Source organism: Coptis chinensis, chromosome 2, assembly GCF_015680905.1.
Source record: "Coptis chinensis isolate HL-2020 chromosome 2, ASM1568090v1, whole genome shotgun sequence".
Classification (NCBI taxonomy): domain Eukaryota; kingdom Viridiplantae; phylum Streptophyta; class Magnoliopsida; order Ranunculales; family Ranunculaceae; genus Coptis; species Coptis chinensis.
In genome coordinates this window covers 50,755,664-50,771,340 of record NC_141457.1, presented here as the reverse complement: position 1 = coordinate 50,771,340, position 15,677 = coordinate 50,755,664, and the positions used below count along the sequence as shown (strand labels likewise).

The window sequence follows — 15,677 nt, the reverse complement described above, 5'->3', positions numbered from 1 at the left end:
ATTGCATACAATGGATGCACCAGATGGGCTTGGGCTTGGGCGATGTTATCGTAGGTCCAATTAGAGTCGGTTTTAAGCAAACCCGTCACAACGAACTTTGCCCTTCCATCTGAATACTGTCACCGCGCACACTTAAATTTGAAGTCACATCTCGAAAACCAAAAAAAAAACAGAAATAAGCTACAACAATGAGCAGCAACACAGACGATGTCCCACCAAATCAAACCATCTACATCAACAACCTCAACGAGAAAGTCAAACTCGATGGTAATTCTTTTCCTTTCTTAAACCCTAGAATGTTTTTATTTAATGCAATGCAATGCAATTAAACTGTTTGATTAAATGCAGGACTGAAGAAGTCACTAATAGCTGTGTTCTCACAATTTGGGAAAATAGTCGACGTCTTAGCATTCAAGACTTTGAAACATCATGGACAAGCTTGGGTTGTTTTTGATGATGTCACGTCAGCTACTAATGCTCTTAAACAAATGCAAGGCTTCCCTTTTTATGACAAACCAATGGTATGTTATCTTATATATCATTTTTTTTTTTTGTGGTTTGTGTTGATTTGGTTATGCATTATAATAATAATAATAATAATAATAATAATAATGATAATATGTTGTGTTTTGTTGGTGTAGAGGATTCAATATGCCAAGACGAAGTCGGATGTAGTAGCAAAAGCTGATAATACTTTTGTTCCAAGAGAAAGACGGAAGCGTCATGAGGAGAGAGGTATATCATGGTTATGTATTATAACTTGTACATTGATCGCAATGAATGTTAATTTTTGTTAGGACTAGTTAGAAATATGAATTTAGAGTTAAAAGGAATGGAATAATATACTTTAGAGACGAGGTTGTTATGGAGCTAAGGCATACAACATACTTGTTTTGAGAGTGCTTCTTTCCTTGTCGTAAGAGTAAAATTGTTGTTCTTGAAAGATTTTGATGATGAACTATTATACATGTATTTAGCAAAACTTATGTTCTCATGGCAACAAAGTAATAAACCATTGTTGTTAAGATCATCTGCTGGAAGTGCTTCTAGTATCATTGACTCATTATTATGTGGCCGATACTGATAACCAAATCTTCACATATCATATTACTACCTTGCTTCAAGGACATGTTCTAAAATAGGACAGTCATTTTAATACCAAAACACTACTTTTCCTTTTAATTATCCTTAAAGTTCATAATGTGAGAGTCCAAATGTTTTTTTTTTTTCTCTTTTTTGGACAGTGACTACTTATTTTGAGAATAATCTTCTTGCAATCCTGCATGAGGCCTGGGCAGAGAAAGATGGAATATTTTGTGATATATATAGTTTGATTATAATGGCCTGTTGCATTTGGAAACATTTTGAATGGTAACTACAAAAACAATATTATTGCCATTGGGTTTTTCACTTCTCTTTTGCTTATGAATTCTTTCGCTGTGTCTCCAATTTGTGAATGATGTGGCTTCAATTGCACGTGGGCAATATGTGAACAATAAAAAAAATTAGTTTAAGAATGTTTCCCAGACAATCTTAATTTATGTGTGGTTTATAGTTGTGTGTTTTGGATTGTCCACTACATGGGGTTGGTTATTTAATTATGCTGTTGATAGCATGGATTGTTTGGTCCTTCAAGACGAATAAGTTACCGTTTACAAAATTTTGGTTCCTTCTAATTGCTTTATTTATTTTAGGTCTATGGCTCTGTGCTGATGAAATAATCTAAAGTGTAATCAGCAAAGCATATATGCAATGGGTGAAAACCAATTTTATGATTTTACTCCTTTGGTTGTTCATAAAACAACATTTTCCTATGTTGGATAGTTGGACTAGGGATAGGGTTGAATATATATTGTCAATCAATCTTGACAATAATAAGAGGTACAAAATAGGTTGGACCAAGATTCTATAACAAACATTGTTTTGTACTAGAAAGTAGGCCCATACATACGCACCGGCTCTTTTGAAAACTTGCTCAATAATATATACAAATTTTGTGATAAATTATACATTTTAATTGAGAAAAAAAAATCATATTTTAGTTGAAACAAATCATTTTAATTGAGTTTTAAAAACCCGTTTTTTAGTTAGGGGAGAGATCTCATGATAAAAGCTGACTTAATTTAGAAGTATGATTCCCGTTTTAATAGGAGAAAGATTCCCGTTTTTATTAGAAGTGCTAGAATAATATAGCCATTTTAAAACCAAAACATTACTTTCCCTTTTAATTATCCTTAAAGTTCATGGAGTGAGAGGCCAAATCTTTTTTTAGGGATAGTGACTACAGATTTTGAGCTGCATGAGGCCTGGGCAGTGGAATTAGATGTGTTAGAGTAGTAGGGCTCTTGGTTTGGCATATGTTCTTGACTGCCTTGTCACTTGAGTCTTGTTCGTTGTTAATTTAGGTCTTTTGAATTTTTAGTTTGTAACGCCATTTTGCTTTACAGTTTCAGTAAGTACTCCCCGTCCCCTATTTATTTTTGGAAAACATGACCTTTAGTTATGTTGTTGCATGGGTCTAAAGTCGATATTTCAATGCTGTAGTATGTCTCTTATCAGGCTGAATTATTTTACGGGAAGCATAATATTGTCTTCTTGTAAGCTAGTATGGTTAGGCGTGGGGGTTCTGTGGAGGAAATCCTTTTCCACGTAACTCACTTAAAATTAACTAGGTTTATTTATATTGGGTCTGTCATGAATGAATACATTGCTCAATGATAAACAATGAAGTGAAGTACTTTTGGTGTGGAAACGAAGGGAAGGCTCAATTTTAAAATTGACTTTAAACTTTAAAGTGGTAAGACATTAGTGGGTGTGCGTATTGTCTCCATTTACCAACTCTAGTTTCGATCCTTGGATGTCAACCGTAAACACATTACCTCTTTGTCCAGGCTTCCCTTGAATTGTGAAAAGCCTATAGAAGAGTATATTTCTAATGAAAGTATCAACATCTAATTTAGTTTTGTATGATTTGTCATTTTATGTTTATTTTTTCCTTTCTATTTTGTAGTGCATAATTTCTTTAGTATATAGATTTTTGAAATTATATTATATGTCGAATAATTGCAGCTGAGAAGAAGAGAAGGGAACAACAGCATGATGCTAATCAAGCTGGGATGGGTTTGAATCCTTATGCTGGTGCTTATGGTGCAACTCCTATGGTAAGGATGTTCTTTTGCGTTTTCTTTAAGATTGGTTCTTTCAACTTATTTCTAAAACTGATCCTAGTATTTGATATTATTATATTTTCAATTGTTTCAAATGAGTTTGGAAAGGGGCCTGGTATTATAATTTCATCTGACAAGGGTGATGATAAGGATGAGTATATTTTCATTCCAATTTAGCAATTTTGTAGTCCCAAATCTTCCGACTTCTCTATATTGGAGAGTGAGTTCTTTATTACAAACCTTTGATTCATGACCATTTCCGGAGTCCAATTGAGGTTGGTTTTGTACCTTTTCGATAGATTTACAGAGATGGTGAAGTCGAATGGAAGTGTCTTTTTGCTGGTGTAAGAACTATGTCAAGTTTAGCTAAATTCTTTCAAGCAACTGTGAATGCCCTCATGACCAAACATCCATAGGTCCTGTCTCCTGGGAAGCTTTCCAAGCCATCCCATCTAACCTCAATGAAGTTGCTGATAAATCTCCTCCCTAGTCAGGAAGGTTCTTCCCGGACTTCCGCAACCATATACCCATCAAAGCTTGAGTTATCCTGCACAAAGTTGCTGATTACCATCTACTTTCCAAATCTGGACACGGATGTTCACTTTATCAGATAATATTTTAGGCGATTTGCTGTCCCAAAGAGAGTTCTTGATCTTAGTCCCCAACTTAAGAAATAAAAAAGATGGGTATGAATGGGAAACTTGAAGATGGAAATACTTGATAAAATATTCTTTATCAGTCTAATGACCCCTTTTCAGTCCTAATTTGAAAGAAGACGGTTTTTCCATCCTGATTGTCCTACTGATTATTAAATAACCTATACAACATTGATGTTTGACACTGGCCGTGCTGGTGTCATTTTGAGGCGTTAGCAAAATCTTGTTATCTGTTCCAAAAGCTAAGTGTTAGCACCCCGGGACGGGAGTGGGAGCCAACCCTTCTTGCAGACACACAGACAGAGTGCATACATGTGTTTCAGAAATCTTATTGAAGTATCTCGGCATGCGTCTGAATTGACGGGTATGACATGACATTTGACAGAAAACAGTTCTAGAAAAGAAAAATGTACTCTTATACTCAGTGTCGTGCTTGTTGAGGATAATATGGTAACCACGTGGCAGAGTATTATAAGAAACTTTATCAAGAACCTAATAGGTGGAGGCTTATGAAGGGGTACAACTTGATTGAGATTGAGAATGGTTATGGGGGCATCATCTCCAATTTCCGAATTGCCTTCATAGAAAAAGACAAATTCTTGATTGTTGTTTAATAGCAAATGAACTTTTGGATGCTAATTTGGATTGGGTATGGTGTTCAAGGCAGACTTCATGAATGCATATGACCATGTGTCGAGGAGGGTATTCTTGATGGATTCAAGGCTTTTAATTGAGGGAGCAATCTCTATTTCATATTTGCAATCTACTGTTGAAACAATGTTCTTTGCTAGTGCTATGGTTGAAAAGGCTCATATTATCGAGAACCTTCTTGTATGGTTTGAAGGGTTGAAACTTAACTTCTCAATGTCAATGATATATGGAGTGGGAGTGGTAAACGACATGGAGGAAATTGTTTTCATATTGGGTCACGAGATGGAGGTATTGACAAAAACTTATTTGGAGTTGCGTTAGGGTGCTAAGAGTAAGTCGAAGGCAATCTAGGAAAAATATTAAGAGGTTACATCAAGGCTTGCAGGGTGGAAATCTAAATGCTTATCAATTGGGTGGAAGGCTTACTTTGTCCAAGTCTACTCTTTGCAAATATTCCTAATTACTATCTCTCTTTATTTCCGTGGCAAATCATCATGAGAAGTTATTTTGAAGATTCATTTGGGGAGATGAGGGTAATGAAGAACGAGATAGAATTTTGGAAGAAAGAGGTGATGAAATCTCGATTAGAGAAGAAAAGAAAAAAAATAGAATAAGATATTAGATGAAGTATTGAAATATTACGTTAAGGGAAGATGAATATTATGAAGAAGAAGAAAAAAGAGATAATCTATAAATAAACTTGAAAGAGCAATTCTTCAACTGATCATAATAGTTGTTTCTACAAATCAATAGAGAATCCATATTTATTGATATGGTTCATGAACTCCAAGTAATTGATTGTAGAAGCTAATTCTAAATCTCATAGGACACTAACTTTAAAATAATTTCATTCTTAATGAACTCTTCTAGAAACATATACTAAAACAAACATACTTCTATTTCTTGTGCAACTCTAGTATAAGTTTCTTGTCCTATATTAGTCGGGATAAACCAAAAGTTCGTTTGGTTAAATGGGAAAGGCTTTTTCTCTAAATAGAAGAGGGAGGGTTGTGGTGTAAAAATGTTTTGCTAATAAATAAAGCATTGATGGAAAAAAGGGAGGAAGTGGAGAGCTTGTGGTGGAAGGTTGTGGTAGCAAAGCATGGAGAGGAAGGAACTTAGAAACCCATATGGGACTATACTTTGGAGGGGCATGTTAGTGGGTGGGATGACTTGGCCAAAGGTGTAAAATTTAAACCCAACAATGGCCAATCTTTAGGAGGACATGAGGGTGGGAGATATGCCACTTAAGGTGAATATTAATGATATGTATAATTTGCTTCTAACTGACAAAGCAAAGATTTTGGATAATATCTAGAGAGGGAGTCAAAGGGTAGTATGGAATGTAGTATTATTGAGGGGGTTAAATGATTGGGAGATTGAAAGCTATGGATCTCTTGTGTTGACTATCCATTAAGATGGAGAGTCTTTTGTGGTGGTCGGAGGAGATGTAGTTAAGAGAATTCTCTAGTCTCAAGTCTTTACAAAAAAATAAAGAAATAAATAGAGGAGTAATTAGTTGTGTAGGGATGGTCATCAAGCCGGATAACTCGCAGGCAACTTGCACTCACTCGTTCAATAATATGAGTCTAGTTTGAGCACATTTTAAAACTCGAGACGCTTGCGTAGCTCGGGTTTTACATAATTTTGTTAACACTTAATTAGAATAATTGTTTATATTGGTGTATTGGATTATAGTAACCATTGTCACCAAGTATGGTACAGGTTTAAAACGGTGTAGTTGAAAAAAAATTTAGTTCGTGTTTTAAACGGAATGTCTTGGCGGAAAAAAAAAAAACGTAGGGCATAAAAAACGGGTTTAAAACGGTAAAACGGGTTTAAAACGTATAATACGTAATACGTAAAAGAAAACGAAACGGTAAAAACTGATGATAAAGAAAATGATAGATAAGAAGTTTGATTTTTTATAAGAGTAGAAAAAAGAATAAGCACAAAAAATAAAAATAATAATAATACAAATGAAAGAAAATTCAAATACATGAAAGTATCAAATTATCAATTACTCATTCAAATACTAGAAGTTTTAGATTAAGTACCAAAACATGACCCTAAATAAGATACTACTAATTACCAACCATAATGGCATAATCAAATACTACAAATAAGTGAATAACTTTAAAATCTCCAAGTATTAATAGTCCAAAGCAAAATAGAACTGTCTCAATAAGGCAATCTAACGCCCACTCTTCAAAAAGGTAAACTCCAAAATCCCTTTTTAAAAAACTGATACAAGACGTCTTACCAATTTAACGGGTTTTAAATGCGTTTTTTTAAAAAAACGCCGAATTTGGTGATAATGATAGTAACACATTGATTGTAATCATATTGTGTACACCTTGTAATAGTTGTTAGTTAGTTGTTTATTGTGGTATTAGTGTATTGTAGTTGCATTTTAGTATTTCATTAGAAGGGTTTAGCAAGTTATTTTGGTCTCGATGTAAAATTCTGCATCTACCTGTTAAATGGATTGTAGTTGTATTTTAGTCTTTCGTTAGATGGGTTTAGCAAGATATTGTGGTCGAAGTTGAGCCTATACGCAAAACAAGTCGAATCAAACTTTGGAACCTATTGAACCTATGATCGAATTTAAATTTATAGTCCAAAAAATAGGAATCTAGACTCATTGAGCTACTCGACGAGTTGAGCTTGAGCACGAAATAAAGCTCGAACAAATTTTGAGCTCGAGAAACACACAGGCTGAGCTGAGCACCCTAAAACTCGACTCGATTAGCTCCACAACCAGACCTATTAAGCTGTGACACGTTCATTAGAAAAAAATCCTTTTGCATCAAATCATTAATTGGGAAAATTGCGAAGCTGAACATGAGGGCAGAAAAAGATAAAATTGTAACTTGGTCCTGGGCATCTGCCATTATACCTGCAATGATTGGCCATTCTACTATAGCCAAGCTATGTAACTTGGACACTTCATATTTACAAAAAACATTAGTGTCAGATACGTATTGGAGTGCCCATATGTTCTAATCTTGTTTAAGTGGTAAAGAGACATTGAGAACTCAGTACTTGGTCAGTCATTTACCTTTTATTTCATTTATTTATTACATTTTATTCCTTATTCCCTTAAGTTCCCTTTTTCCCCGGGGAAGGTGGGAATCGAAGCCGATACCGTATGCCCAACCTCCCAAGTCTGGGCCAGTAGGCCACTGGACCCCAGCAGTCATTAGTAAATCTGCTAACATTTTTGGAAGTGATTGCAGAATGTTGTTTTCTTGATCAGTTTGAGACCTATGAAGAGCAAAACTTTTGCATTTATTTATCTGGACACCCTAAATGTGCGTTGAATCTTGATTATTGACCTGCTGCTATTATCCAAGGCTTTTGGGCTGTTGTTCAAGAGGCCACTAAAAAAAAAAAAAAAAAAAATCTTTGATTTTAGTTCATGCCTCCATTTCCGTGTCACTGAATTTTACATAGCATCTTACATAGTTTGATGTTTGGTTTGTTTATCTCAATTTTCCATCTTATCTTCTCATACATTGTTTGATGTTTGGATTGTTTGTCTCAATTTTTCATTTTCTTATCTTCTCATTAACATATACTTTACTTGTCTCAGTTACCATATCCTGGAGTAGCCAAATCTGTTCAAGAGGCTCCAGCACTACCAAATAACATTTTGTTCGTTCAAAATCTTCCCCATGAGACAAATCCGATGATGCTGCAAATGCGCTTCACTCAGTATGAAGGGTTCAAGGAAGTTAGAATGGTGGAAGCAAAGCCTGGGATTGCTTTTGTGGAATACGGGAATGAGATGCAATCAACGCAGGCAATGCACGGACTCCAGGGATACATGATAAACGCACAGCCGATGCAGATTACTTATGCAAAGAAATAGATAGGGAGCTTGTGAGTGAGTTGGTGTGCCTCTTTTAAGAGCTGGTCTGACTTGTTGGCCACTAGAGTACTGAATGCGTCCATAAGTCACTGATCATTAATATATATGTTAGTCATATCAAAACTTACATTTGTGACTTGATTTAACCCTTAGTACTTTCTGGATTTTGAGGGAAATGACAAGTTCTTGTATATTCCATTTTCAGCAAATTCTCAATTGCATTTCCATGTACACCCTGTGTTTCTAGTGCCACTATGAAAACTTCACTTGCTCGAGTTATTTGAAGTTCTTGGCACAAAAATTGTCTGTCATTTATTTTAAGTGGTTAAAACTTAAAAAAGCACGTTATGCATTCACGACCCAGATCGCTGAATTTTCGTAGGTTGTATAGATGGTGCCCAAGAAACAGATAGAAGGTGCCCCAAGGCATCGTTGTCAGCAATTGCATTGGTGCTCATACTGATGTGCAGGAAGATAATAGCATGTTTCAGGATTGCAAGTGCTACTGGAACTAGTAAGGTAGTACGCTGCACCATTAGATTCTCTGTGTAGCATTGAGTGATTTGAGTCACACTCACACAGCACGAGTTTCCCAGAAGAAGTGTTTAGACAATACCAAGGGGGTTTGTTGTACCATTTACAATCTGAACTGTATTCAAGGAGTCTCAATTATGCACCACTCTGGAAATCGTAGCTTATGCAATCTTCTATCCCAGCTCCATTAGCCTTTAATTCTTGGAGTGGCACTGATCTATACCTGCTGCAGCTGTTTTAGGACCTGGGTATTGCGATCTCTTCCCATGCCACCAAACCCACATCCATTTATGTTTCCTTGTATAAGCTTATTCCAACTGCGTAGTACAATTTTGATGCTTATTCTATACACCTTGAGAAGTCGGCACAGTGACTTTTGTTCTCGCACCGCAGTTCTCAAATGCTTCATCTTAAGATGGACTAAAATGTCTGTCGCGAAGAAATGTGAGAGTAATACACGATAGAATGACATCTGTGAAGAACTAAATGAAAACTAACTACAAGATCTTAAGATCTTTTTTAACCGTTTAAAGATTGTAGATTCAGTAACTACGAGAGGTACGCAAACATATGATTTGGCTGATGCAAGCATAAAGTCGATTTTCCAAACGATTCACAGATTGGGCACTCTAACTAACGTGCTTTTCTCTATCTTCATAGATTAAACTCCATATACAGCTACTATTACTATACAGTGTTAACCATTGGTCCTTTAAGACCGCCTTTCAGGCATTGTTGTCATCCTAACGTAATAGAGTAATTCCTACGCATTATCGACGAAAAAAAAACAGAACAACTGAACTACATTCGATTCGGAAGTTAATGTCCATAAACTGCACCTCACAAAAATCAACGGAAGAAATTCCATAAAACTAAAACCGGGGGAATATGCGAAATCAGTTGTTACTGCAGCAGCACTGAGCCAAATGTAAACTAATTTGCCGCATTAACAATTGCTACTATCACACGAAGGTGTCCCATTACGTTACATAAGAAAGAATACCTGATAACGCTTCTGACAAAACAATGACTTTGGCGATGATGGAATAGTAATTTACGTCCCCATGCCCATTGAATTTGTTGACAGCATGTACAATATATATATATATATATATATATATATATATATATATATATATTTGGTAATCATCTTCGATTTTATTTATATCAACAGTGGGTTACATTGCATCTTCCTGCTCCAGGCTTTGTTGCGGCCATATTGGAGCTATATTAGAGGGTAATACATAAGGAAAGTCCACCTCCAGAGCTTGAGACAGCCAATAGTTCAATCATTGAACTGCGCCAAGAAAAGTACAGTCAATGTCAACAACCTCAATCATCTTGTTGTTACCAAAAGAAAAAAAGACAGAATTTTTTTTAATCATCTTAGGAACACCTATTTATCAATCTAAAAGCCACCATGCAGCACCATGCCTTAAATCTTCCATCTGAATCTCTCAATAAAAGCAAGCAGAACTTGTTATAAGAGCTCAATATAGGCTCATATGTTCCAATTTCTAGTTCGGAGTACTTCCGCAAAAGCTTGAGAATTGAGAAGACTCCAGTCCAAGTAGCTAAGGATCCTCCTATACAGTGACTTCCCAAGTTATGTGACCCACACAAGGCCTATCAGGAACATATATTTTAGTTCGCCATCTTCCTTGATAAGGACATTCGTACAAAGGAGTCTTCAAAATTCATCAAAATCCATGTCCAGATTTCTAGCATCAGCCACGACTTGAACTTTAGCACCATGCACGTCTAACTGAAACAGTTGCAAGTCTTGTGGAGAGGAACTTTGGCTATCCATTATTGATCCATCTGAAGTGACAAGTTCATCCTTAAGCTTACACTCTGCACAGGCCACTGTATTGTGAAACAAAACCAGGATTGGACATTACATTAGGCAGAATAAACTCTTTTGGAAAAAAGATCTGGGATACCAACTTGGAAAACGCTCCTTAAACAAAATATTATCAAGCCATCGGTTTGGGGCTTCTGAACTTGTGAGAAAGAGTACTCCATGGCAGCTTCCTTTCCCTTATTCAGTTCTTTCTTCTGCCTGAGATGACGCAGCTAAACTAGGGAACCGTTCTAGTTAAGGAACCTCATATAAACAGTAAAATGTTGGACGACCCCCACAGGCCCATCATTCTAAAGCAATGTCAGAATAACCAAGAAATACAACCACGAAGAATTTACTTTACACAAAGATTCCTCAAAAACCTCATTTGGCTCATCGTATTCCCAAAGAGAAAAGACCTTGCATTACCACCCACTGTTAATTCAAAACACAAAAACTGAACTGCATTTGGAAGTTTAGGTACATCAACTAAATTGCAGAGCTCAAATATCAACTGAACAAATTCCATTCTGAAAACACATTAAAACTAAAATTCATTCTTCAGCAGTAGCACCCGTAGAGGAATGTGCATAATCAGTTGGGACTGCAGCGAAAAAGTAAAACCGAGTCTTCATTTCTACAACCACATAAAAGCAAGAGTTCGCAGAGCAAATCTTGTTTGATATTGAGACATGAAGAAGTTATAGCGTACTCATTCCTGGTAAGTTTTACTTCGAATTGTCAATTTACATCACATTTTATATTTTATTTCGTAATACCACTACCACCTACTAAAAGCAAACATAGTAAAACAACAGCTTAGTTTTACTTCTACCTTGACAAGCAAATTCTTCCAAGTAGTTCAGTACCTGAAAAACATAGGGTTTCAAAATAAATTACAACTAAAATGAAACTTAAAATGAGAAAACAAGAAATCAATGTTTGACCTTCACTTTTGGCACCTGACAACATGGGTGGCTCACTCCTGAAAATATTATATGTATGGTCCAAATAATTTCATCCACACATAGTACTATGTGATTCGCTTAACTGAATTAAAGGCATTAAAAGTTCAAACAAACTAGTAACCACAGCATAATACACTAAAATAACAAACCTTGAGATGCTAATCCCTGAAAAAGCTACAAGAAAACCTAAAAATCTTGTACAAGGAAAAAGGGTGACAAAGTAGACGGACATCGGTTTCTTGTGTGAAGAAGTTACATTGACACGGATACGAAGTGTTTCACATAGCGAAATAGAAAAAAATGAGGTGTATTACAAACAATATGTGTCCGACACGAACACGTGGATACGTATTTGACACAGATTATTTTCAAAATATGGCGTATCCATGTAACATAGGAAGAAACTATATCCTAGCAACAAGCAAGGTTCAAAATATTGACGATATATCCGATATATCGCCGATATATATCGGTATTTTAGTACACCGATATCGATATTTTCGACATATATCTACCGAATATAGTACCCTCTTTTTTCCGATATATATCGGAATTTCCGATATAAAAGTTTATATCGCCGATATAATCGATATATCCGATATTTACGATATATATCGTTTGACTTTTTGACCATTTTTTAATATAAATCCGATATTTCCAATATATTTCCGATATTTCTGATATTATATTTCCGATATATCCGATATTTTAAATAGTTTGGACTGATCACCAAAAAAATGGATATATCCGATATATCTGATATATATCGGTTTTTGGGTACACCGATATATTCATCGATATCGATATTTTGAACCTTGGCAACAAGTACAACTTGACCTTTTATGGGCTTTCTGAATTCAACACAAAAAATACAAAACAAATAACGTGTATCCAAAATAGTAATAAAAAAAAAAAAAAAAAGTAAAATCAAACAGAGAGCAGCTTCTCCTAAATGTTTCTAACCTAAACAGACAATATGCCAATTTGTCAAAGAAAATAGCAAACACAGACCAAAATGCAAATTAGGAGATTGCAAAAAAAAAAAAACACTTTTGATAATGCAGGAAACTACCAAAAGAACTATTTGGTCATCATAGCAGAAGTATTCAGAAGTATATTGAACCATAATCAGATTACACAGTAACATCAAAATTTTCAATGTTTTTTTTATTTTGCATGTGTGTCAGCATGGGGGCATGCTGAGAGTGGGTGGGCGGGGTAAAGGCACTGGATTACAAGACTTCCTATCACAATTTCCAAAATACAAAAAAACTAGAACAACATTCTTTTTTTACACTGACCTACAAATGGATGAAGCAAGAGAGGGCGTATTTGGATCATTTATACATGTTCTAGAGTGTTCCCCATCGTTTGCAGTTATTGCAACTTAGAGCATGGAACCTTAGATCAGGACTCAGTTCTCCTCTTTCTGGGACGACCCACTGATCTAATAGGAAGCAAGGGCGCAGATTGGCCGTCAAGTATCTGTTTCACATTGTAAGCCTTTTTATATGATATCTTGATGCCATACTCGGTCTCAATACTTTTCACAATTGACGCTGGCGTCCAATCTTGATTGCTTCCTATGTTCACTCTGAACTTGGAACATACCCATTTGACTGTAGCTTGTGAATGAGGGGTCCCACATCTCAATCTTTTAGTAGAACAAATATGCTTACCAAAATACACGACTACCCTATATGTCTCTAAATCATTCTCCTTTCTTGCACGGATGCGCCATGTGCAATTATGATCCCTGCATTTCCAATACACCGCAATATTGTCTGATTTCATAGCCTGTAGATCATATCTTGTTCTGATGGCATGCTCACAAAGAGCAAGCTTAAATGTGTCTTTATCAGTAAATACTTGCCCCTCGTAAAACTCGATATCCACCACTGTAGTCTTAAAGTTGGCACTGGTATGAACGCCTTCTTGAATGCCTTCTACATCCTCCATATTGGGATTGCTGTTAGTAACAGGTTCCTTCGTCCTACTGCTAAACATAGCATTGAGTACAGGGGAATCCTGATCAGAGTTATGATGATGAACGACATTCAGGTGATTTGTCTTCAACGCTTTATCCATATTCCTCAAGACAGGTTGATGATTAGGCACAGCATCATCAACAATAGATCCTAGTGTATTCAGATCATTGCTAACATCTTCAACCTCAGTCCTGCAGGGGACACAAGTAAGATCGAATTAGAAACGAGACAAGACTTATATAAAAACTAAGAACGGTAACTCATATAGAAGGTGTCAATGGTCATGCAACATATAGTACTATACCCATAAAATAGCATGAAGATAGCCAGTGATGAATGAGACAAAAAGAAGTGGGAAAGGAAAAATTAGAAGTGAGTAAGACGAAAAGATGAAAATGCTGGAAATAAGAGGTGAAAAGTGTTGGGCTGTGGAACCGTCGAGCGTATGAAGCTCCGGTATCTCACCAGCAAGCTTTAGAGTTCTGAAATTTTTTGGAATTTCGACGATTTGTCGATATTTCGGCCTCAAACTTTTTCTCCCCTTTTTTTTTTTATGTACACCTATACTAATATACTGCATTGCAGTGGGGCGTGAGCGTAGTAGCATATTATTTATTTGACTATTTTTTTATTATTATTTTTTTATATATTTTTTTTATTTTCACGACTTGATTAATTTTTTGATAATTAGACAGATAAACTAAGGAAAATAGACTATATTGTAATAAGGTGGTTACATCTCAAAATTATTAGGCCACGAAAAGCCATAGCAAGATATAGAATGTATACAGCCAGAAGGTTTGTATCTCTATATTTCAAACTCGGACAAGTTGGATTGCATCTTTACCAAAATCACCAATTCATCTCAGATTGCTATACAAACATGCTAACATCAGTTTTAAGAAAACACGATATTAGACCATGATTAAATGGACGGAGTTGTAAACTTCAAATATAATTATTCTAAAGTGGTATGCGTTAAGGTCCCAAGATAGGTGTTGAATAAGCCAACAAGCATTCTCATCAACAACTTGCAAGTTGTAGTGCTACCGGAGGAGAAAAAGCGATCATCCTAAAGACCTACACCGAAAGTTATACATCATTGAGGAAGAGTTAGTCGATAATATTTCTCTGAATAAGCCCACGATGAGATACTTCAAGAGGTTCATTAATTCATTAAACCAAGAACAATTTCAAACAGTGTGGGGTTAATAGGTTTAGAAGTTAGCAACTCTTCTCTTATTCTTCATCATCTCTCGAACCTATAAGAAATTATGTTTTTGAAGTGGAGCTCAAGAGCCAAAAATGACCATCCCCCAGATACCATTTATATACATGTATCATCTACCACGTGGCTCAAGAGATGTCTTCAGACTGTAAATTATACTAACACTGCCAAATGTCTAATGGTAAAGAATTTTTTGTACTCCAAAGTGATTTATCTATAGGTAGAGTGATACAGAACAACACTAATAAATTTCCCGCCCTTCATACGTTATTGAGGCTGCTCGCAGTGCGCTACTCGATGAGTTGCGTAAGGTTCTATCCTTTGATGGATCTTATGTCAATTATAGGCATCTTGCTGTCCTGTGCGACACTATGACTTATCGAGGTCACTTAATGGCTATTACTCGCTATGGTATCAACCGGAATGATGAGATGTTCATTTGAGGAAACTGTGGACATTCTTTTGGGTGCGTCTGTCTATGCTGAAACTGATCATCTCAGGGGTGTTACTGAAAATATCATGCTGGGTCAGCTGACTCCCATTGGCACTGGAGATTGTTCCCTGTATTTGAATGATCAAATGTTGCTAAAATCTGTTGATCGCCAACTGCCTGGTTATTTTGAAGGCGGTGGATTTGATTTTTCTGTGACCCCTTTTTCGCCTGTCACAATAACTCCATACACTCTTTCTCCATCTGCCAAATCTTCACTCTTTCTCCATCTGCCATTCTAGACAGTCGTCACTTCCCCAAGGTTTCAACCAACTCAC

The 15,677-nt window shown here is 36.0% G+C and overlaps 1 protein-coding gene and 1 long non-coding RNA gene across 8 annotated transcripts; one reads left to right on the top strand and one right to left on the bottom strand.

Moving 5' to 3' along the window:
- Window positions 1-83: 83 nt before the first annotated feature.
- U1A (spliceosomal protein U1A) lies at window positions 84-8,579 on the top strand. Its single transcript, XM_086589042.1, has 5 exons — window positions 84-267; window positions 349-521; window positions 642-735; window positions 3,070-3,161; window positions 8,070-8,579. Exons 1-5 carry the CDS (start codon window positions 189-191, stop codon window positions 8,346-8,348), a joined length of 717 nt encoding a protein of 238 aa, XP_086445168.1. The 5' UTR covers window positions 84-188; the 3' UTR covers window positions 8,349-8,579.
- A 1,439-nt stretch (window positions 8,580-10,018) lies between these two features.
- LOC147516434 (uncharacterized) lies at window positions 10,019-13,721 on the bottom strand. Of its 7 annotated transcripts, none has more exons than XR_015211035.1 (3): window positions 11,673-12,109; window positions 11,561-11,594; window positions 10,019-11,443 (listed from the first exon to the last, which is right to left on the bottom strand). It is a non-coding gene; the product is annotated as an uncharacterized LOC147516434 (long non-coding RNA). The 7 variants fall into 7 exon arrangements; XR_015211032.1 differs by having other exon boundaries at window positions 10,019-11,594; window positions 11,673-11,710; window positions 11,843-12,109; XR_015211033.1 differs by having other exon boundaries at window positions 10,019-11,594; window positions 11,688-11,710; window positions 11,843-12,109.
- Between the last annotated feature and the right edge of the window lie 1,956 nt (window positions 13,722-15,677).

Coding starts and splice junctions, on each gene's coding strand:
- U1A (XM_086589042.1), top strand. CDS start 189: ATGAGCAGCAACACAGACGATGTCCCACCAAATCAAACCATCTACATC. Junction 522..641: donor CTTTTTATGACAAACCAATG/GTATGTTATCTT, acceptor TTGTTGGTGTAG/AGGATTCAATATGCCAAGAC. Junction 736..3,069: donor GAAGCGTCATGAGGAGAGAG/GTATATCATGGT, acceptor GAATAATTGCAG/CTGAGAAGAAGAGAAGGGAA.